Genomic DNA, 23,595 nt, shown 5'->3' with positions numbered 1-23,595 from the left:
AGAGTATCCGCAGTGTCAGCAGTAGTGTCTGAATTCCAAGACCTTTGTAGACCACTTGCAGCATAAAGTGTTAGGTATTGTTTTTAAAGATTTTATTTGTTTATTTGGAGAGGGCAGGTGCAGAGGGAGAAGCATACTCCTGCTGAGCAGTTTCAGTAGGAGTATGCTTCTCCCTCTGCACCTGGAGCCTGATGTGGGGCTCGATCCCAGGACCCCAGGGTCATGAACCGAGCAGAAGCCAGCTTCTTAACAGACTGGGCCACCTAGGCATCCCAAATGTTAGGTATTTTTGTGTCTATCCCTTGTACAAAGCAAGGCCTTGGTGATTATGGTTCCTTGAAATATTTTGTGTTTTCAAGTAGTTTAGTCTGAAAATCAGGCAAATAAATATTCTTATAGTTTTATAAACACTATTGTGCTCATATAAGAAAACTTTTTTTTTTTTTTTCTGGAATGTAGTGCCAGCATACCACAATACAAAAGTTTTACCCATCATTTTATATAGCTGTCCAACTCAACATACACGAGTTGGTTTGTTGTTATGATATCATGTGCAAGAAAACATGTAAGTTTGTGATCACCATAAAGAGGGGAACATAAACATCACAAATAAAGTTTGTCTCTGAAGCATTTAACCCTTCACATAAACTTCCTTGGCATTTGTACGATTCTCTTTCAATATCAGTCTCCCATGCAGAATAATTCTTCAGTTTTCCCCTGGCACACAATGACTTACCAATGGATTCTCCATTGTTGGAGTTTCTGTTTCTTTTCCAGCCTGTCTCCCCAGCCACACATCTGTATTTTACTTCTGCGATTGTTTAGAGAAAACGTAATATACTAATATACTTAATATACTAAATCGTCTTTTGAGGATTTATTTATGTGCTAGACAATTTAAAAGACACTAGAAATACAAAAACAGATACGGAAACCTTATGTAATTTATAGTCAGGTGGAGAACATTAATCAAATATTCACTCAAAGATTAATATATGTAAGACCAAAAATGTGATAAGTATTGGGGAAAGGACTATAATGTTGGGATATTCGACCTTGTTATGGAACTCAAGAAAGGGTTCTTAAAAATTCAGCTTCTACACAAAGGATGTTTGAGAGTTCACCCAATGGAGAGGACAGAAATGAGAATTCAAGATGTAGGGAAAATGTCTGTAATGCAGTTTGGTGGAATTCTGTATGAGTTCTTAAAATTTTGTCTAATGTGGCTGTGGTGTTGGGAGTTTGGGTAAGTTTTGTGTAGACAGACACTGGCTCAGTAAGCAAGGGTGAGACCTAACGAGGGATTTCTAAGCTGTGTTACAGAGTTTGGTGTTATTTTAAGAAAGATGTTGAAGCGTTTTTCCAAAGAAAGTGTGAATTGTCAGTATATGTATTTTTTAAGTATCGCCTAGGTTGCATGGCAGAGAGTAACTGAAATGGGTTAGGAGTAGAACAGGAAGACCCTGTTATGGCAGTTATTTAATATTTTAATTCTTTGTTATTAAGATTGTGAAAACGGTGAAGAGAAGAGGTCAGATTTGAGAGATATAAGTAAAAAAACAGGTGATAAGACTTGGTTTTGTGAGAAGTAGAGTGGAGAGCAGCCCGGAAGTGTGGGCCAGAGAGAGAGTGGTAACGGGACAGCCAGTTTATAGGTTGTATAACTTCTTATATGTTGTGCCATTGACTGAGAGGCTAAGGACTAGAGGGTCTTTCCTTTTGTGAGGAAAGTTAATGAATTATTTTTATACATTGAGTTTGAAATGCCTTTGAGATTTTGGATTTGATAGGTTAAATAAGCACTAGGGTCTGGTGATTAGGGAAGGACTGGGCCAGAGATGGAAATTTGGGAGGAATTGCTTTGTTCGTTGTGGTCACTGAAGTTGGAAGAATGTAAGGATATTGTAGAGGCAAGATGTAGAGAAGACTGAAGTTCCAAAAATACAGGCAAAGAGAGTCATTGGTCATTGATTATGCAGATGAAAAATATATTCCTTCTATCTACTCAGTTTCTATGACATTTCATTTCCTCTATTAGCCTTCCTCCATCTCTGAGAAATAGTACTATACCCACACGAATGAACAAATGTGTGTGTGTGTGTGCACACAGAGCCCTCTGGACTCTGATATGGTCTGACATCAAACATCATGTGTCTTTTAGTCAGAGAAACGGAGACGGATTTTCTGCAGTGCGGATTAGAGTTGACAGATCCACTGGTCATTTTGCTCACAGTTTTGGTTGGCAACCCTCCTACGAGACACCTGGGCACATTTCGTGCTCCGGGTTATCCGTTTTTCTTCTATTGAAAACCTATAAAAAAGAAAATGCTTATCTTTGCATCATTATATATCCAGAGACTCAAGAAGGCTTCAGAAAATACTTTCTAATTTTTAACATCAAAATATGATCATGAAAACAATATAAACAATACATAGTATGATGAGTAAAGTAATTCTTCCCACCCTCAGTTTTATTTCTCAAGAGAAGTTAATAGCTAATGATGGTTAGTCAGAGATGAGTATGGATGTCGCCAAAAGGGCACCTCTGGTTTGCTTATTTAGAAATTATTGAAATGAGCATAAATTTATATTTTGTAAATTTATATTTTTGTAAACTAAACTTGTGCTCTTATAAGAGATTTTACACTTTTCCATTTACCTCTTGAATAAGGTGATAAAATAAAAAGGCACCATTGGCAAGCCCTATTTCACACCTAAATCTGAGTGGGTTGAGAGAGATTTCTTTTGTTTCTCAACTTTCCAACCAGACCATTTTATACATGTATTTATCAGGTCATGAGTCAGTCAGGAAATTTATACTTGTTTCTAACAACATCAGAGGACTCTTTCTTGTCACACAATATGGGATTCAGACTGCAAGAAAGCTAAAAAACAATAAACTCACAGATGGGAGTCAAATGGTTTGTTGTCTACCCAGGTCCATGACTGCCTTCCAGGTGGAATAGATAGGCCAATCCAGTAAAACACTGAGGTATTGAGGTACCGCCACAGGAAACTCTAAAGAGAATCGTAAATGTTACATGAAACAACTGACTGATCCTTACAGATACAAAAAACTATATATCTTTAGAGAAGCTCCTATGTGTTTGGCCCTGTGTTAGAAGCAGGAAAGGGACAGGTAAGACATATTTCACATTTTTCTTTCTTTCTTTCTTTTTTTTTTCAAAAAAGATTTTATTTATTTGAGAGAGAAAATGAGTTGAGGGGAGAGGCAGAAGAAGAGGGAGAAATGGGGCTGGATCCCAGGACCCTGGGATCATGACCTAGCTGAAGTCAGACACTTAACCGACTGAGCCACCCAGGTGCGCCTACTTCACATTTTTCTAACAGATCAGAGCAGAGGGACAGACTACTGCCATGCAATGTGGCAACAATAAGGTGGAATTATGTATGGTTGCAGGAGATACTAAGGCTGTGAAGTGAAACTTCCAAATTTGTGTCCTGCCTCTACTGTTTACTACCATGCGTCTCTGCAGTTATTAGATTTTTTTACTTGTTTTCCCCAATCTCTGCAACTCAGATTATTATAGTACCTATCCCAAAGAGTTACCATTGTTTTGCTATTAAATAATATTATGATATACTGCCTAGCACATAATAAATTCTCATTACATAAATGTTAGTGGTTATTGTTAAATACGAGTATGAAATAATATATAGAAGGAAGGGAATATACAGGGAAAATTAAAGAAAGCAAGCAATGTTTGAGCTGGTGTGAGACATACTGTTCATAGTTTCTGAATATCTCTTATTCTTTTTTTTTTAAACATTCTTTTTTTTTTAAGATTTTATTTATTTATTTGCCAGAAATCACAAGTAGGCAGAGAGAGAGGAGGAAGCAGGCTCCTCGCTGAGCAGAGAGCCCAATGTGGGGCTCAATCCCAGGACTTTGGGATCATGACCTGAGCTGAAGGCAGAGGCTTTAATCCACTGAGCCACCCAGGTGCCCCATGAATATCTCTTATTCTATAGGACTATAACCCCTGAGCCATATATATGGCCAGATGTAATGAAGGCTATGTTTCTAAGGCTCCCTTTTGGCTAAGGGTGACAATGTGACTGACCTAATTTCTGGCCAGTGAATTAGCCAGATACTGAAATTCTAATCACACATTTAAATTCTAGGGCTCTATCCTTCCATTCTTCATTTTCCTCTTTTCTGATGGCTAGCCGTGGATATGGTGTAAATCAACCGGAAATAGGTAGACACAGAGAGCACCCTACTGTTGAGCCCAGAAATCCATAGCTGTACAGACTACAATGTGGTTGACATGACCTATTGCATATACGAATAGACAGATTTCCCTCCTATTTTAACACTTTGAAATCGGAAACATCAGTCAATAGCTTGTAGCAGTTTAATTGGGAGCTTTGTTTATGCTTTTTAGTTGTGCTAATGCTTTTTTTTTTTTTGAAAAGGAATTTTTTTTTAAATCTTTTTAATTTTTTATTGTTTATAAACATATATTTTTATCCCCACGGGGTACAGGTCTGTGAATCACCAGGTTTACATGCTTTTAAGTGTACTAATGTTACCTCTTATAATTAAAAGTGTTTTAGATTCAATAAACAAAGTACACAATTACCTTGTTTAAGATGCAGTGATTTTGGTTCTCCCTCACCTGCAGCCAAACTCATATGCCAAATGTCATAAGTGTTTGTAGGAACATAAATAGTCATTGGCATACGAGAGAGAGAATAGTGTTATTCCATTGAACTATCTTTGCACTATGGCCAAAAAATCAGTTGACTAAGTTTTGGTAGGCCTGTTTCTAGTGTCTCTGTTCAGTTTCCCTGATCTGCATATCTCTCTTCTGCCAATTTTATACTATATTAATTAATTTTGCTTTATAGTAAGACTTGCATTTACATTTTCCATTCTTCTGCTTGCTTTGGGTCTAGTTTTCCCTTTTTCTAGCCTTTTTTTTTTAAAGAGAAGTTTAGATGATTGATTTTACATTATCTTCTTCTCAAATGTAAGCACTCAAAGCTATAAATTTCCTTCTAAGCTCTGCTTAAGCTGAAACCTGTGACTTTTGATGTTAAAATGTTGTTTTCATTCAATTCATCATATAATTTAAAAATTTTTCTCTGATCACTACTTCTTTGATCCATACATTATTTAGAAGTGTGTTGATTTATTTTCAAATATTTGGGAATTTTCTAAATACTACCTCATTTCTAATTTCCAGTTTAATTTTGTTATGGTCTGACACATGTTTTGTATAATATCTGTATTTGTAATTTTTTTAAAGTTTACTGGGTCTCCAAATATGGTCTGTCTTCATGAAAGTTCTAGATGTATTGAAAAAAAAGTGCAATCTGCTTTTATTGGATATAGTTTTCTATAAGATTAATTAGGTCAAGGATGTTAGCAGGGATGCTGAGAAAGGGAACCCTCCTACACTGCTGGTGGGAATGCAAGTTGGTGCAGCCACTCTGGAAAACAGCATGGATGTTCCTCAAAAAGTTGAAAATAGAGCTACCCTACAACCCAGCAATTGCACTACTGGGTGTTTACCCTAAAGATACAAATGTAGTTATCCGAAGGGCACGTGCACCTGAATTATAGGAACAATGTCTACAATAGCCAAACTATGGAAAGAACCTAGATGTCCATCAACAGATGAATGGACAAAGAAGATGTGGAATACTATGGAGCCTTCAAAAGAAATGAGATCTTGCCATTTGCAACAACATGGATGGAACTAGAGGGTATTATGCTAAGCGAAACAAGTCAATCAGAGAAAGACAATTATATGATCTCTCTGACATGAGGAATTTGAGAAGCAGGGCAGGGGGTCGTGGAGGGAGGGAGGGAAAAAGTGAAACAAGATGGGACTGGGGAGGGAGATAAACCATAAGAGACTCTTAATCTCAGGAAACAAACAGCATTGCGGGGGGTGGGTAGGAAGAGAGTGGTTGGGTTATGGACATTGGAGAGGATAAGTGCTATGGTGAGTGCCATGAAATGTGTAAACCCAGTGATTCACAGACCTGTACTTCTGGGGCAAATAATACATTATATGTTAATAAGAATAATTTTTAAAAAGATTAATTAGGTCGAATTGGTTGAAAGCATTGTTTAGGTTATTTATTTATTTATTTATGAGACTTGTTTTTTCAGTTACTCAAAAAGGAGTGTTGACAACTCCAACTGTAATTGTGAATTTCTCCATTTCCTTTTTTAGTTCTATTGGTGTTAACCTTGCTGCATATACATATATAATTGACCCCTGCTATGAGATTCAGGGGACAGAGTGGGTTAATATTATGGACTGAATTGTGTCTCTCTAAAATTCCTATGTTGCAGTCTTAACCCCAGTACCTCAAAATATGACTGCATTTGAAGTCACAGCCTTTAACGAGGTCATGAAGCTAAAGTAGGGCTATTAGAGTGGGTCTTAATTAAGTCTGATTGGTGGTCTTATAAGAAAAATTTGACACACAGAAAGACACAGATGCACATACACAGAGGAAAGACCATGTGAGGACACAGTAGAAAGGTGGCCATCTGAAAGCCAAGGAGAGAGTCATCATGAGAAATGAAACCTGCCAATATCTTGATCTTGGACTTGCAACCTTCAGAACCTGGAGAAATTAATCTTTATTGCCTAAGTCATTAAATTTGTGGTACTCTGTTATGGCAGCCCTAGCAAACTCATACAACCCTTTTATCATTGTGCAACAGTTCTCCTTGTTCTTGGGAAGGTCTTGTTTCTTCTTCTTCCTCCTCTTCTTCTTCTCCTTTTCCTCCCCCACCTCCCTCCCCCTCCTCCTTCTTCTTTTTATATCTCGTACTTGATTATTGAAAGCTGTCTAGCATGTGGCGACTGAGTTAAATGGTTTTGTGGATAGAAATGAACACAGAGTACCTTCTCCTGTGTCTTCAATGTGGGGTTTAAATTTATCATTACAGGGGTGAGTGTGCGAATTATTGCTATCCTCAATGCGCCACCGGTTTCCAATTCCTGTAATGTCTCGTGTTTTCTGGGTTTTGTTTGTTTGTTTGCCAGAGAAATGTCTGCTTGACCGGAGCATTTCAGTTTCCCTTTGCACCATGCCTCAGAGATCTCTCTGCATGTTCTTCCTCCTCCCCTGCCCCTCTCCCAGCAGTGTTCTTCTTGACTTCCTGTTTGAAATCTGTTAGCGTGGCAGTTAGAGGCAGTGGACGCAGTGGTTTTGCTTGTTCTGATTATGCCTCAGTCTTAGGCAATCACTCATCCCTGTGTCTTCTCTGTGTGGCTTTCTCCCTTCTGCCACCCCTACCCTGCCTGTAACTGTGATCCCATCCAGTATTCTCACCTCTCCCCATCCTCTTTCGCAGGTGCAGCGGTGTTTCGCACCAGTTCCCCAAGGGCACTTGTCCTTCTCACCAACACATACATGCATGAAAGCTGTTGTTCCATAGAGCACAGGGCAGACTAGGGACAAGGATCTTGGCGGAATTCCTTGCCACTTCAACATTGCTGTTTTCTTCTCCTCCGGGGCTGGGACCGCGAAGGACACATTCTTGTTCTTTCTAATCTTGAGAACCAGTGGCATTTACAGAAAAAAAAAAATAGTCTTCAAGGGGTTGTAGAATCCCCCAGTTTCTGCCAAGCCCAGGAACTTCATTCACATTGTTTTTGCCCACTTGCACTCAGACTTAACCCATTTTTCAATTACTCTGACAGAACTCCCCTTTCTGATGTCTGGTGTCTGATTTGTGTGTTCCAAGTAAGTGAGGACATGTCTTCTCTCCCACAGGTACCTGTTTCAGCAGAGGTTTTGACTCTGCAAGCTTAACTTTCCAATGAATTTGAAACAAGCTGGCAATTTAAAGTTAATCGACTCTTTCTCATTTAAAAATTGTAGTAACATTTCAAGATCTTTGCATCCTTCATGAAAGCTGTAAACCTCCTTTCTTTTCCTGTTTTTTTGTTTAACTATATCTTTTTCTCACTCTCTTCTTCTTCCTCCCCTTTCCCTCCTCTTTCTACTTTTCTTTCTTTCTTTTTTTTTGCCATATGATGGCACAAGGGAATTCTAGATGGACTAATAATTCTCTTTGTTTCATTTTATTCTTCACTTATTTGAGAGCTGGAAAAGTATTTGCTAGAAAATTATTTTCTCGTTTTTGGAGAAATTATTTTTTCTAATATATATTATATATATAATTATTATATATATATATTATATATATTTATTTATTTATTTTTATTTCTTTTCAGTGGAACAGAATTCATTGTTTTTGCACCACACCCAGTGCTCCATGCAATTTGTACCCTCTTTAATACCCACCACCTGGCTCCCCCAGCCTCCCACCCCCTGCCCCTTCAAAACCCTCAGGCTGTTTTTCAGAGTCCATAGTCTCTCATGGTTCACCTCCTCTTCCAGTTTCCCCCAACTCCCTTCTCTCTATCTCCCTATGTTCTCCATGTTATTTGTTATGCTCCACAAATAAGTGAAACCATATGATAATTGACTCTCTGCTTGACTTATTTCACTCAGCATAATCTCCTCCAGTCCCGTCCATGTTGCTACAAAAGTTGGGTATTCATCCTTTCTGATGGAGGCATAATACTCCATAGTGTATATGGACCACATCTTCTTTATCCATTCGTCCGTTGAAGGGCATCTTGATTCTCTCCACAGTTTGGCGACCAAGGCCCTTGCTGCTATAAACATTGGGGTACAGATGGCCCTTCTTTTCACTACATCTGTATCTTTGGGGTAAATACCCAGTAGTGCAATGGCAGGGTCATAGGAAAGTTCTATTTTTAATTTCTTAAGGAATCTCCATACTGTTCTCCAAAGAGGCTGCACTAACTTGTATTCCCACCAACTCTAATATATATTGTAATCTGATTTTTACATGTCTTTTTTGGAAAAGAAATATGTATGCATAAATCCTATGGTGATTCCATTCAGATTCTTTATTTATCCATGAAAGAGAGCAATTATATCTGACCCATTCATTTGCTTAGGAATAATGTGAGAGAGGTAATCTGAACAGGAAGAACAAAGTTTCTAAACAAACTGAGGGTTGCTAGAGGGGAGCTGGGTGGGAAGATGGGGTAACTGGATGATGGACATTAAGGAGGGCACATGATGTAATGAGCACTGGGTGTTATACACAGCTGGTGAATCACTAAATTCTATCCCTGAAACTAATAATATACTCTATGTTAACTAAGAGTCTCATGCTCTACCGACTGAGCTAGCCGGGCTCTGTATGTTAACTAAATTGAATTTAAATGAAAATTTTTTTTAAAAGTTGCCTCAGTTTACTGGTCTCCCTAGTCTGGTTAATCACTTGCCTAGAAGACATGTCTTTTCTGCATTTCAGCGTTCTTCCTTTTGATGGTGAGCAGGAAATAGATGGGTTTCTGAGTGAAATCTTTCATTGCATAATTTCTCCATGAAATGATTTTTTATTTATCCCTTTCAGAGCATTCTCACGAAATGCTTTCCAGTTGATATCTGCTTCCCTTCTTTTGTCTTAAAAATTTCTCTTGGAGAAGAAAATGGATCTCTTTTCAGCTCTTAATCTATACTGAATTCGGCTTATATTTGAATCAATTTGAACTACATCTGACAGACAGTCTGACAGTTTGAGATTTGGGGTTACTCTGGTTACAGCGAGACGATAGTTTACTTCTGCTCTTGTTTTTCTTGTGGTGGTGGATTCCTCTCAAACTCAGGAGACTTTTTTTTTTCTCTTCGGAAGTTTGAACAGCTGTGCTATCCACCCCAGATGGCTATGACTCAACCAGGGTAGTACAGCACTGCTGGTCACTGGTCACTGGTTTTCAGAACCAGAACCTTTGACATAACTTGTTATGCCGATATACTAATCCTCATGCTGATTATCCTTATTTGATGCTTGCTAATTAACATCTACATTGGCCTTATTAATTAAAGGTTTTGTGTCCAACATTCACGCAATAAAACTCCCATTTAAATTAAACCAGTCTTAACGAAGTGTTCTGCTCAAGGGAGAATGAAATGTTAGTGAGGACTATTCTGTATTTCCTTTCTCTCAGTTATCATCTTAATTTTAGTTGCCATGATATCTGGCTGCAGCCTTTGGGAATATTGCAATAAACATGAAAGATGAGATAAGATACTTGCTGTCTTATATTTTAAAATGGAATCTAGTTAGCAGTGGGGATCTCTTGTGGAGGAGAACTTAGGTGTACAGTAACAAATGTATTCCTTCAATCCATAGCCAAAAAAAAAAAAAAGCCTAAAATAATCCTGTAGTTCAATGATTCATTCAAACAGTATTTGCATAGTTAATAGCAATGAAGTTTAGAATTTATTTCATAGAAATTTTCAAATGTGTGGGACGCCTGGGTAACTCAGTAGATTAAGCATCTGCCTTTGGCTCAGGTCATGATCCCAGGGTCCTGGGATCGAATGCTGCCTCAGGTTCCCTGGTCAGGAGGGAGCCTGCTTCTCCCTCTGTGTGCTCTGTCTGCCACTTCCCCTGCTTGGGCTCTCTCTGACACATAAATAAATAAATAATCTTCAAAAAATAAATTTGCAAATATGTAGCCCAATGACTACCTTGAAAATGTGAAAGATGCTCTAATCTCTGTTTGATATCTCACCATATCAATGAAGTCTCGAATCACCAGGAGATGTGAATTTTTCATGGCACAGTCATTTTTGCTTTCATCCCAAGATTTCTTATCTTCAGCAATCCAGTAACATTTCCCTCCATGTAGCTTCCAGTCTTTAGAGGGGCATGATTTGTGAGCAGCGGAGAAATTGAAAGAAACTAGAAGGAACAAGGATAAGTAATTAAAAGAAACTCAGAACCATATCCCTAATATCATACTGAAGAAGTTAAGTATCTGCCCTGGGTCAGGTCATGATCCCAGGGTCCTGGAATCTAATCCTGCATCGGGCTCTTTGCCCCTTGCTCAGTGGGAGCCTGACTGCTTCTCCCTCTGCCTGCCGCTCCCCCTGCTTTTGCTCTCTTTCTCTCAGACAAATAAAGAAATAAGACCTTTAAAGAAAAGTAAGGAAAAAAAAAAGAAATTGAAGTCTTACAACCAGAGGAAAGAGAAAATAAAGGGAAAAAAGGATAATAGCTAAAATCTCTCCAACGTATTTAAATTTATAAATTTATACTTTCAAGAAACTCTTCCAGCCCTAAGCAGGATAAATATGAGAAAAACCATAATGTAAAAAGAAAACAAACTGCGTAAAACCAAAGATAGAGGAAAATCTTGAAAGCAGAGAAAAACTGCATGCCATTTACAAAGATATGACTGTTTAAAAGGAAAAAAACCCTCATTCTCATCATGTACTGAGGGGGACAGAACATAGTGAAAAATGTCTTCAAGGTTTTGAAGGGAACTAAGAAACAGACTCTTACCTAGAGAGAGCAAACTGAGGGGAGGTGGATGGGGAACGAGTGTCGTAGGAGTTGGGGATTAAGGAGGGGACTGTGCTGTATGGGACTGCTGAATCACTAGATTGTATACCCAAAACTAATATTACACTGTACATCGACAAACTGGAATTTAAATAAAAACCTTAAAAATTGTTTAAGGAAAAAAAATCAATAAAATATTTCACATTCCATGAAAATATCTTTCTAAAAACATGGCACATTTAAGACACTTTCAGAGAAAAGAAAACTAAAAGGACCCATTATCAAATAGTCACTACAGTGAATATCAGAGGACATTCTTCAGACCGATGGGAAATGTTTCTAAGTGGAAACTTTCATATCGGAGAGAGAACAACATCAGAAATGGCAAGCATAGAGGTAAAAATAGAAGTGGAAGGTGAGCAATGTATATTCAAAGGATCCTTGCTCTTGCTTTCAATATTAAGTCCGCACACTTATCTCAGTTGTACAGTTTTTCTTTAGATTCATAGAATACACCAAATCCAAACCTTTCCACGAAATAATGCCAAATATATGCTGTGATTATAGTTAAAGAGAGCAACTATGCAACTGGGACTTTTAAGAACATATTTAATAAGAAACTACTATATTTTCACTTCTATATTTCTGATAGTAGGTAATTTGACTAGATAGTATGAAGCAGGGCTTCCCAACCATTTTTTTTTAAAAAAAGATTTTATTTATTTATTTGACAGACAGAGATCACAAGTAGGCAGAGAGGCAGGCAGAGAGGGGGGGTGGGAAGCAGGCTCCCTACTGAGCAGAAAGCCCGATGCAATGTTGGGCAATCTCAGGACCCTGGGATCATGACCTGAGCCAAAGGCAGAGGCTCTAACCCACTGAGCCACCAAGGTGCCCCTCCAACCATTTTTTGTATCACAGAATATTAAAAAAATTTTTTCTAAAGTGCAGCAAGATAAATGAATAAAAGTCTACAGTCTACCTGTTAACCACCTGGATCTTTTTATTTTTTTTTATTTTTTTTAAGATTTTATTTATTTTAGGCAAAGAGGCAGGCAGAGAGGGAGGAGGAAGCAGGTTCCCTGCTGAGCAGAGAGCCCAATGCGCAGCTTGATCCCAGCACCCTGGGATCATGACCTGAGCCAAAGGCAGAGGCTTTAACCCACTGAGCCACCCAGGCGCCCCCACCTGGATCTTTTTAGTTCAAGAACCTTAATACATACAAATGTTAGGGCACACCACTGAAAAAATGCTTTTTTTTTTTTTTTTTAGTGTACAAACTATATTTTATTTCTATAAAGTTCAAAGCCAGATAAAAATAATGTATTTGTGAGTGTGGGCTCCTGGGGTATAGTAATAATCTCTTCAGCAGAGTTCTGGTAAGCAGCCGAGTTCACTATACTAGGATTCACTTCACTGAGCACTTACACATTATGCTCTGTAATTAGATGGTAGCTTTACAAAAAGTTTATAGTTTACGTATATGTTATTTTGAAGATACCTTTTGCTAGAGATAATTAGATCCTAAAAGAATTAAAGTGTTGCTTAGCATGTAAGAAGTAAGGGAAATAGCTAAAGGTAGACACTTAGCTAGAGGTGGAATGGGGAAATGTTTGCATAAATGAGTTCATAAGGCAAGGTTTCCCTGGAGGTTAATGATTTATATATCAGTGCTAGGGTCATATGACCAAATGTTGGGTTCACCAAAAGATGAGGGAGTGAGTCAGTGTGACTGATTAGTCCAGGGTCTTCAAAAGTGCCTGAAGTCATCCAATCATTATTAGCTCTTTTGTGTCTCCCTGCACATGAAAATGTAAACTTTGCAAGAAAATATCTTTATTTTTTTAGCAATTCCATCAACTGAAATCAAATTAAGATAAAAATATCCCAAATACTTGAAAAAACACACAACACAGCAGGAAGTACAAATAGCAGATTTGGTCACCAAAGACTTTAGGTGTTTACAAAATCAAATGTATCACAAATAATAATGTTTTAAATTATTTTAAGAAATAAAAGAGTAAGTAAAAAAAAAAAAGAAAGAAAAGATCAGATAACAGGAGACTATCAAAAGCTAACAAGTTTGTTTGAGAAGAAGTCCTTAGGATTGAAAACTGATCATTGGAGGAGTTTAGGTGGCTCAGTTGGTTAAGCCTCCAAATCCTGGTTTCAGTTCAGGTAGTGATCTCAAGTTCGTGAGATCAGGCCTTGGGTCTGGCCCTGGGTCCAGCTTTGGGTGATTCCACTTGATTCTCTCCCTCTGATCCTCCCCCTGCTCGCTCTCTCTAAAACAAATAAATAAATAAATACCTTTTTAATTTTAATTTTTTAAAAGATTTTATTTATTTATTTGACACACAGAGAGAGAGAGATCACAAGTAGGCAGAGAGGCAGGCAGAGAGAGAGAAGGAAGCAGGCTCCATGCTGCGCAGAGAGCCCGGTGCGGGACTCGATCCCAGGACCCTGAGATCATGACCTGAGCCAAAGGCAGAGGCTTAACCCACTGAGCCACCCAAGTGCCCCAATATATACCTTTTTTAAAGGTATATATATATATATATATATATATATATATATATATATATTTTTTTTTTTTTTTTTTTTTAAAGAGAAAACTCTGATCATTGAAATTAGACTCCATGAATGAATCCGTTGCTTAGACACAGGAAGAGAGGGCACTCGTAAGCTGCAGGATACACCTGGAAACATTGCCTTCAGCACAAGTCGACAACATTGAAGACAAAAATGGGATGGTAAGTGAAATGGAGGAGCATAAGCCTATTGTACTTCTAAATTCTAGATTTAGATTCTAGAAAGAAAACAGAGAGAAGGTTAACAAAGCATTAGGAATGATGGCTGAATAGATCAATTGGGTTTTACTTCACATACTTTAAAGTTTTATTGTTTTTCTTTCCTGATGAATTGATCTAAGACTCTAGGAGCGGTGGCTTACACATTTATAAGAATAGGATGAGGATTAGAAAACAGGTTTGGGGCGCCTGGGTGACTCAGTTGGTTAAGTGTGCATTTGGCTCAGGTCAGGATCCCAGGGTTCTGGGAAGAGTCCTGCATCAAGTTCCTTTCTCAGTGGGGAGCCTGCTTTTCTCTCTGTCTGCCGCTCCCCATGCTTGTGCTCTCTCCCTCTGTGACTTAAGATAAAGAATAAAATCCTAAAAAAAAAAAAAAAAAAGAAAAAAGAAAACAGGTTTGACAGAATTTAAAGCTAGAGCTTTATTTAATACACTACTACTGTTCCTGTAGTAGGTAATAGTATACTGCAGTGCTTTTTCTCTGGAGATAATGTCTCATAAAATTTGCCCTCAGAATCACACAAGTTTAAAAAAAAATAGAACATACGGTGTATCAGATAGTTTTCAGTATGTGGTCAAGGGGACTTGGAAATATCAAAGTCCAATTTAAAGTTTTAATGCATTCCTAGAATTTGTATGTACACTACATTATGGACAGGTAGGTCTTTCTAATAGAATTACACCTGGATGTTCAAAAGAAGAATAATATATAGTTTTTCAATATGGAGTTAAGAATTAAATTAACAAATGTTTTTAATACCCTCCCCAATGTCCATCGCCCAGCCACCCTATCCCTACACCCCAAACCCCAGCAACTCTCAGTTTGTTTCCTGAGATTAAGAGTCTCTTATGGTTTGTCTCCCTTCCCAGTTCCGTCTTGTTTCACTTTTTCACTTCCTTCTCCCTGCAACCCCCCTGCCCTGCCTCTCAAATTCCTCATATCAGAGAGATCATATGACCATTGTCTTTCTCTGATTGACTTTAACAAATTTAAAGATGTAATAAAACCACTGGCAAAAAATGCAGAAAGGCTGAATAATTGTTTTCTTGACTTTTAAAAGTGTGCGTATATGTAAGAGCAAAAGAAAGATTAACATAACATTACCATTTACAATAATTTTGCATGTAATAACATTACCTAGTTAAAAAAAAAACTGAATATGTCATAAACTTTAAGAATGAAAATAAGGGTGCCTGGGTGTCTCAGTCATTAAAAAAGTGTCTGCCTTTGGCTCAGGTCATGATCCCAGGGTCCCGGAATGGAGTCCTTCATTGGGCTCCCTGCTCAGCAGGAGCCTGCTTCTCTCTCTCCCACTCCCCCTGCTTGTGTTCCCTCTCTTGCTGTTTCTCTCTCTGTCAAATAAACAAATAAAATCTTTAAAAAAATAAGAATGAAAATATTTTGACTACATTCTGCACTTGTGTATGTCCCAATTGAAATAAAAATGATAAATGCAATCATTTCCATGAAATACCTTTTCATTAACCTAGAACTCTTTATAAGCTCATTTTTCTCATTTGCCTTGGATCCTTGAACATTTTTGTCATAGACTGTAATGGATCCATAAAAAACAATGACCTTAACCATCCCTCTATAAGGCAGAGGAATCTCTCTTCAAATATATTCTGGTAAAACCGATGTTACTGTCCATGTCTCTGGAATTAGACAACATAAAATAATGTTACCTGTTGAGGTGATTACTTCAGATTTATTTTTACCAGTACAGAATTTCTCTTTTGATTCATTTTCCACTGCATTGTGTCTTGCATATTTCAACTGTATAACTGATGAAAGAACAAACATATTTTCCTAATTAAATACAAAGCATAAAACTATTGGGTTCTAGTGACTCTCTAAAGTTCAATAATGTAGAAATTCTATTGTAAGTTAAATAATTAAAAACTTGAAGAGACAAACAACACTATTTTTCTAAGGCTTGATCTTTTCTTTGCATTCTTATTACTTTTATTAACATATTAATAAAATATGATCTGGGAGAGGAGGGCTAGTCACCTAATTTTTTTCTTGGAGTTTTCATATTTATTTTAATGAACACAAAATAACCAGCTGTAGCCATAAGCCTCATTTGTATAGTTTGGGTTTAGTGAGATATTGTTAAATTATGTCCAGTCTCACCTGATTCAGAGGGAAGATGTTATATGTTTTGGTTTGGTTCATAATTCTGGTTCTTTCAGTATTTTGCATGTAAATGCTGCATAGAGAAGGGTAGGGTGGGCCCAGAGTAGGAAGGTATCTTTTTTTTTTTTTTGAGGGCCATTTAACTGAGCTTACTTTTGGTAACTTCTAATTTCATAATATTGTGCATTATGCAATTAAATCTTTAAAATCTATTTTAGTAATGAATCTATTAGTAACAAAAATATTTTATTAAAAAACTGCTATGCTGGTAACAAACAAATCTATTAACATAACAAAAAATATGTAGAAGAGATTTTATTTTTGCTTCCCTCTGCCCTAATTTTATAGCTGCAATTAGACAATAGGTTATCTTAAACTGGTTAAATAGCTTTCTGGGGCTTAAGATTTGTATGCATTGGCCTGTTCTAGGATTTCATCTGAAAGCCTGAATTCCTTGGAATATATATAGTCTGTATATTACCTTTGTTCTATAGATATATGTGAAGAACTTTTCTTCAAACATTTATTCAATAATTAAAATATTTGCTATCTGAATATTGAATTATGCTCTTATGTCCAAAGTACATGAGTACAATTTTTAAATACTCAAGTTAGTTGATTAATTGTAGGCAGATTTCTCACTTATTGATACAAGATTGATAGTGGCCAGGAGTAGCTAATATGAATAAACTTCTATAGAAATATACGACATAATTTAATTTCCTTTCATCTGAATGTAGTTTTAGAGAAGCTTGTGTATAACTCATTATCAACCTGCATTGTGCGATTTGATCACAAAATATTAACATATTCTTGACTTCTCTTTCCTTTATCAGTGAAATGAATCCATAATGACATTGCCTGCTGAAGGTCTATGAAAAAATCTCTAATCTTAATTTTTTCAAATTTCATATGTTCTGTGAAGCTGTCCTGTATTGTTCAGGAAACACTTGAACAGCAAACACAATTACAACAGGTCATTAAAGAAAAATGATTTAGGATAAATGAATAATCTTGATTAATTACTTACTCAAAATGCTCAGCACAATTACTGCTACAAATAGGGTGATGATCATTGCACATCCAACTTTCAGGAAAATTCCATGATGGTGAGAATCTACAATATTGCATAGATTGGACAGATAGAATTTGATCATAAGACCAGCAGTTAAATCCTTATATAGTTAGAGGTAAGAGGGAGCTGAATAAACTTTCTTGGTTATCAAGCTTCTAAGTTAATTTCCTTTGAAATACATAGACCCAGCTTCTTTTTGCTCATGTGCATACACACACAGGACATATTTGGCTTTCTGGTTTGTGAAGAGGAGACTTATAAAACTGTGAATGGATATGAGTTTTTCTTTGTGGGTTCATCATACGTGTTTCACAGCATTAATCTTACAGTGATCTGCTCTCTGCAGATTTTTTTATAGTAAGAAGGTAAGAAGGTCTTTTTAAAAATTTTTTAATTTATTTTCAGCATAACAGTATTCATTATTTTTTTTACCTCACCCAGTGCTCCATGCAATCCGTGCCCTCTATAATACCCACCACCTGGTACCCCAACCTCCCACCTGCCCACCACTTCAAACCCCTCAGTTTGTTTTTCAGAGTCCATAGTCTCTTATGATTCACCTCCCCTTTCAATTTCCCCCAACTCCCTTCTCCTCTCTAACTCCCCATGTCCTCCATGCTATTTGTTATGCTCCATAAATAAGTGGGACCATATGATAATTGACTCTCTCTGCTTGACTTATTTTACTCAGCATAATCTCTTCCAGTCCCGCCCATGTTACTACAAAAGTCCAATGTTTTTATATAAGACTGAGACCCTCCAGATTCTCTTGTAAGTTTGTTGACAACACCCACCTATTTGGATTAATCCATTATTTTCTCTCTTATGTAATATGCCTACTTTACATAATGATACATAACAATAATTTCATATATTTCACTCATTTTTATTTTGAAATAAAAGTACTTTTAGGGATTACCTTGTCCAATGTCTACATATATATGTGGATATTCAATTCCACAATTACAGTTATTTGAAAAGAGAGCTGAGATCAAGCCTCAGCTCTCTTGACTACCCAAACAGTGACTAGTTTGCTATCCATACTATCTCATTGTCTTTGGAGTACTGAAAGATAAAAATAAATCAGGAAAAGAAGCAAGAATTATTAGCTTTGGCTGATAGTTAAACCAACAATCTCTAATCCAAAATAATTGCAGTATATCAAACCCACTAGATATATGATATATGCAAACATATATACAATACATTGAGAAAGTAATGAAATAACTGATGTTGAAATATAACCACTATAAAGTCAAGCACCAAGACCGATTAACCTGAATTCTTATCTATTACTACAGAGAACTTTGCTCTATGTTCAAATGACTACTGTTGTTGAATAAAATATCTTTCATGGAAGCTTATTAATTCTCAGAGCATAAAATATCCATTTGTTTTCATGTACATTTCATGTAAAACAAAGCAAATTGTGCCCATCAAGGCAATTGCAAGAAGAAGGGTATTGTATCCCTACATCTGTTTTTAATATAAACAGCTGGGTGTGTGGACCTAAAAACTTACAGAATAAAATTTCAGATTTCATTAGAACACTGACATAAGGGTTATTAGGTCATTCTTCCAGGCCCCAAAGTAAGATTTATGAAAAGCATGAATTTCTCAATGTTCGTCTGAGATATTCCCAGTGGAATCATCCTTTCTCCCTAGTAATCTGCTCAATTTTATCATGACAATCTCTTTGTTTTATCTTAAAGAACAAATGAATATGAAGATGAAGAGAATAGGGAAAGGGTCTCAGCACATGTGAGGCTCTGAAGTGGTAAGGCATATGTAACTTCAAGGAGGAAAGAGGACAACAGCCAGAGCAAAATAAGTAAAACAGGGAGTTAGAAGAGGAAAACTAAGACCATGTCATAGCATATGTAGGGCTCTGTAGAACATGAAAATTCAGTGTATCAAATAATTCTTTCCATTTACAATGATATGACACATGAGAACAGAAGTTTTATTTATCCTACCCTAGGGATATGCAGTGAAGAAGTAATAAAATATTTGGCTTCTGGTCACAAGCACCATTGTGAGTAGGTAACTTAATCTTTATATATTTAGGTGTTCTCTTTTTAATATTAGTAGACTGGACCAGATAGCATTAAAAATGTTATCCCCAAATCTCTAAACCAGGAAGGAAGTAAAGTTCTATCTGTAAACAAAAAGGAAATCAAACCCTGGAATGCAGAATTGAAAATACTAGTTTTGTTCCTTGAACTGCGCTAAAATAACTTCTGGGAAATTGGACTAATCGTATGAGAGTTTTTCTGGGTGGGAGAATAAGAAGGCAACTCTAGTCCACATTATTTTTAAAATTAAGTTCTATCTTCTCGTTGAAAATGAAAGCACCCAGACTAGGGAGAAAAGAAAGCGGATAAGCTTTTATTGGACAAGCTCAGAGAGGTAATGTTTAAAAATAAGGAATAATATGTTTTCACAATCAGAGAAAACCACACCTCAGATTTATTTGGTAACAGCAAATTAAAAAATATAAAAGAAGAAATACATTATTTGGAAATATAGTAAAGCAAAACATTATATTCATTACACAGTACAAATGCAATGAGACTTAAATTATGTAAACATTTTATATAAACTTTATAATATAACAAATTCTTACTCTAGAGAAAAGAACAGAAATGCAACACGAAAGTTTCCCTAATACTTTAGAGGACGAAAAAATGCACTGAATATGAAAATCTACCACCCTTTGCGGTGTCTTGTGTTTAAGGTACAATGTTATCCATAGTTATGTGCCTTTCTCTTCGTATTCCACAAATATTCTATTACTCAGAGTTTCATTAATTCTAAACTTCATGAAATAAAATACCAGCATTTCATGTCCTCTTAGTTTAGTTTAACATTGTTATCCTAACATTATGCAAATTTCAAAAAGATAATTAACAATGTGAATTATAGCCAAGTACTTTTTTCCTTTGTTTAAGAGAATTTATATTATAGTCACAGGACAGATTTAATCAGACGTACATGAAACTGTAAAGAAAGGGGGTCATAAATATAGAAGTCACTGTATAAATGTTCACTGTAAGAAATAAAAAGAATAGAAAGGCTATGACAATCAAAAGCAAAGTTCAACTCATCCCCCTACTCACTCTCCTTTCAGGAACCCTCAGTTTGTTCTATGCGGTTAAGAATCTGTTTTTTGGTTTTTCTCTCTGTTTTTTTCTTCCTATATTCATTTGTTTTGTCTTTTAAATTCCATATATGGGTGAAATCATATGGTATTTGTCTTTCTCTGAATGACTTATTTCATTTAGCATAATACTCTCTAGTTGCATCCACAGTGTTATATGTAAATGATGAATCACTAAATTCTACACCTGAAACTAATATTACGCTGTAGGTTAACTAACTGGAATTTAAAAAAAAAAAAAAACTTGAAAATGAAAAGAAAAAAACAAAACTACAATTAATTTTGTCTGATTAAAAACATTCACTCATTCTTTTTTATTTTTATTATTTTATTTTATTTATTTTAGTTTTATTACACTTATTTTATTTTATTTTTAAAAATTATTAACATATAATGTATTATTTGCCCCTGCGGTACATGTCTGTGAATCATCAGGCTTACACATTTTACAGCACTCACCATAGCACATACCCTCCCCAATGTCCATCACCCAGTCACTCTTATTCTTGCATTCAATCAACTTTTCTTGGAATCCAGCCTGCTAACTATTGAAGACATGTACAAATGCAGGATAGAAATAAAGGAGATTAAAATTAAAATATTAATTTTAAAAGGACCCCTAAAGCCAACTTACCAAATTTCTGAAGTGACGATGACTTTTTTAAAGAAACAGTCCTATCAATTTTAATATCAGCATAGATTGTATCTCCAGCCATTGCACATTTAAAAAGAGAGAGAAGACCAAAAATGACATTCTACTGAAGGGAGTCTCATAGTTCTGCAAATAAACTTCCGGTAAGTGAAATAAATCGAGATGGACAATTTTCTTTTGCTCTCTCAAATTTGGTGGATTTCCTTTATGAATATAGGACAAAAACAATGTGCTCAGTCTTACCAATCAAGGAATAGATTTTTGAACACTTCATGATATGGAAGAAAACTACTATTCTTATAGCAGTTTTCTTGCTCTACGGTTAGTTTTCTAAGTTTGGAATAATTCTAACTTTAGAATAATTCTAATACCACAGAAGATATCATAACCCTTTTTTCCCTTCTATAAACCACTTCCTGTTTTAGTTCAGACATATATTCTCTGGCAGAGCTCTGATCTTTCAACATTCTCTCCAACGTGGAATAGCAATTTGGAAGGAGGATAAAGAAAAAGAGATTTTATTATGGAGATGATAGAAATAATTGATAGACTTCTTATCTTGAAATACATTGCATTTACCTAGCTAATACTTTTTTTTAACACCTAAATAAAAATTCCCTTAAACCTCTTATTCTCTCATGTGCTTTATGATATTAGCATCAAACTGAGTTAAAGCATGGATTCTGCAGAGAATTTCCAAACTGGAAAATTATGTTTAAGAGGCAGAAATAAACTCTCGGTCAAAATAACTCAAGGTTGTGTCATTAAAAAAAAGTAAATCTTATGTTTAAAAAATGTTCATAGAATTTTCCTTTTGAGCACAATATAGAAAACATAGATTTTAATCTCCTAGTTCTTCTAAACCTCCATTAAAATTATATTAAAGGAATAAAAATTTAAAAGCCTCGAACAATAATGAAAAAGAAGTGAGTTCTGGCAGCTAAGGAAAAAAAATCAGCCAATTTCTGAAAGATAAAGATATAATCATGGATGAAACAAAGCAGAAGGAAGTGAAGTCTAGAATAAGCAGAGGGAAATACCTGAGGAGGGACCAACCACCTGCAAAACCTCATAAGATACAGAGCTCAGAAATATCAGATATAAAAAATGACAGGAGGCATTATTATAACCAGTAGATTAATTGGAATTCTGTGCATGAAGGAGCTGATTCCCTCAACACTCACCCAAATACATTGCGTAGAATTATTTAAACTGTAATCATCCTCACTCCCTTGGATCCAAGGAATTTTATCTACGTTAATAAAATAGCTGGAGAACAGACCTTGGTTTTCTGGCATTGAGGGTTCCCTCAGTATAATGGCTAACCCACAAGGCTTCTGACATGGAGTGACTATGGGAGGACCTCTGCCTCTCAAGATGGCTGAGACACTCTCTCTTTCCCGGGTTGTCTAACACTTTATATGTTGGTCTGTATTTTTTACATGAAAAACTGACTTTGAGAGGTTATATGCAAATAGTTGCATGAACAGTACATTTTCAGAGTGAGGATTTGAACTCCTATCAAACAGTCCAAAGCCCACACTGTGATGTGATAATGCTTTCTAGATTTTAAGAGTGAGAATCACATGTTATTATTCTTATTTGTTATATTCATCACTCTATCTATGCCTGAAACACAACAGATACTTGATAATTGTATGTTGGGTTACCAAAACAGTTAATGTTATGTTGAATTTTATTACTGTACTCAACATTTTTCCAAAATGAGAGCAATGATTTTTGACTAAAAAGTAGACTTCTATTCATATGAAAAATACTATTGAGAGTTTAATCATATAAAATTAAAAAAATACTAGCATGTAGAGAATCTACTATAAGTTAGGTGATAAATCCTTGGGATATCCACATTTAATATTAATAATATCTGTCTCCTCTCTATGTCCAAAGTAAGTAACCAAGGAATGAGTTCTGAAGTAATATCTAACTTTGTTGCGATTTAACTTTGATTGAGTGTCATGATTCTTGTAGGTAGGGCTCCTTCAGCCGGAAGGACATATATATAGACAGTCAACATGTGGATTAGTTAAATAGTGGGATATTAAAAATAGTGGTGGCTTGCAATATGTGTCATTACATAATAGAAATAAAATATGTCCAGAAACAAGGTAGAACTGTTCAGCTAAGTACCCTAGATTCATCTAATATTCATCAGATGTATATGACAGCTTAAAATGATATTCTCAAATTTGGTGACAACTTTCCCAGTCTATAACTTTTTATATATTGAGTTCAATTTTAAACATTGAGTTCAGTTAAGCATTAGTGATTAAAATATGTGGTGTTGGGGTGCCTGGGTGGCTTTGCCTTCAGCTCAGGTCATGATCCCAGGTTCGTGGGATCGATCC

At 36.0% G+C, this 23,595-nt stretch overlaps 1 protein-coding gene across 1 annotated transcript; it reads right to left on the bottom strand.

Annotated features, from left to right (window-relative positions):
• Positions 1 to 862: 862 nt before the first annotated feature.
• LOC101682390 (killer cell lectin-like receptor subfamily F member 1) lies at positions 863 to 21,504 on the bottom strand. The gene is made up of 6 exons (XM_013049551.2): positions 21,212 to 21,504; positions 17,373 to 17,459; positions 15,889 to 15,987; positions 10,620 to 10,789; positions 2,906 to 3,018; positions 863 to 2,311 (listed from the first exon to the last, which is right to left on the bottom strand). Exons 1-6 carry the CDS (start codon positions 21,291 to 21,293, stop codon positions 2,197 to 2,199), a joined length of 666 nt encoding a protein of 221 aa, XP_012905005.1. The 5' UTR covers positions 21,294 to 21,504; the 3' UTR covers positions 863 to 2,196.
• Positions 21,505 to 23,595: the final 2,091 nt, after the last annotated feature.

The sequence above is a fragment of the Mustela putorius genome, unplaced genomic scaffold, assembly GCF_011764305.1.
Source record: "Mustela putorius furo isolate JIRA1106 unplaced genomic scaffold, ASM1176430v1.1 tig00537227_pilon_pilon_pilon, whole genome shotgun sequence".
In the NCBI taxonomy this organism is placed as follows: Eukaryota; Metazoa; Chordata; class Mammalia; order Carnivora; family Mustelidae; genus Mustela; species Mustela putorius.
This window is presented reverse-complemented; position numbering and strand designations above follow the sequence as displayed.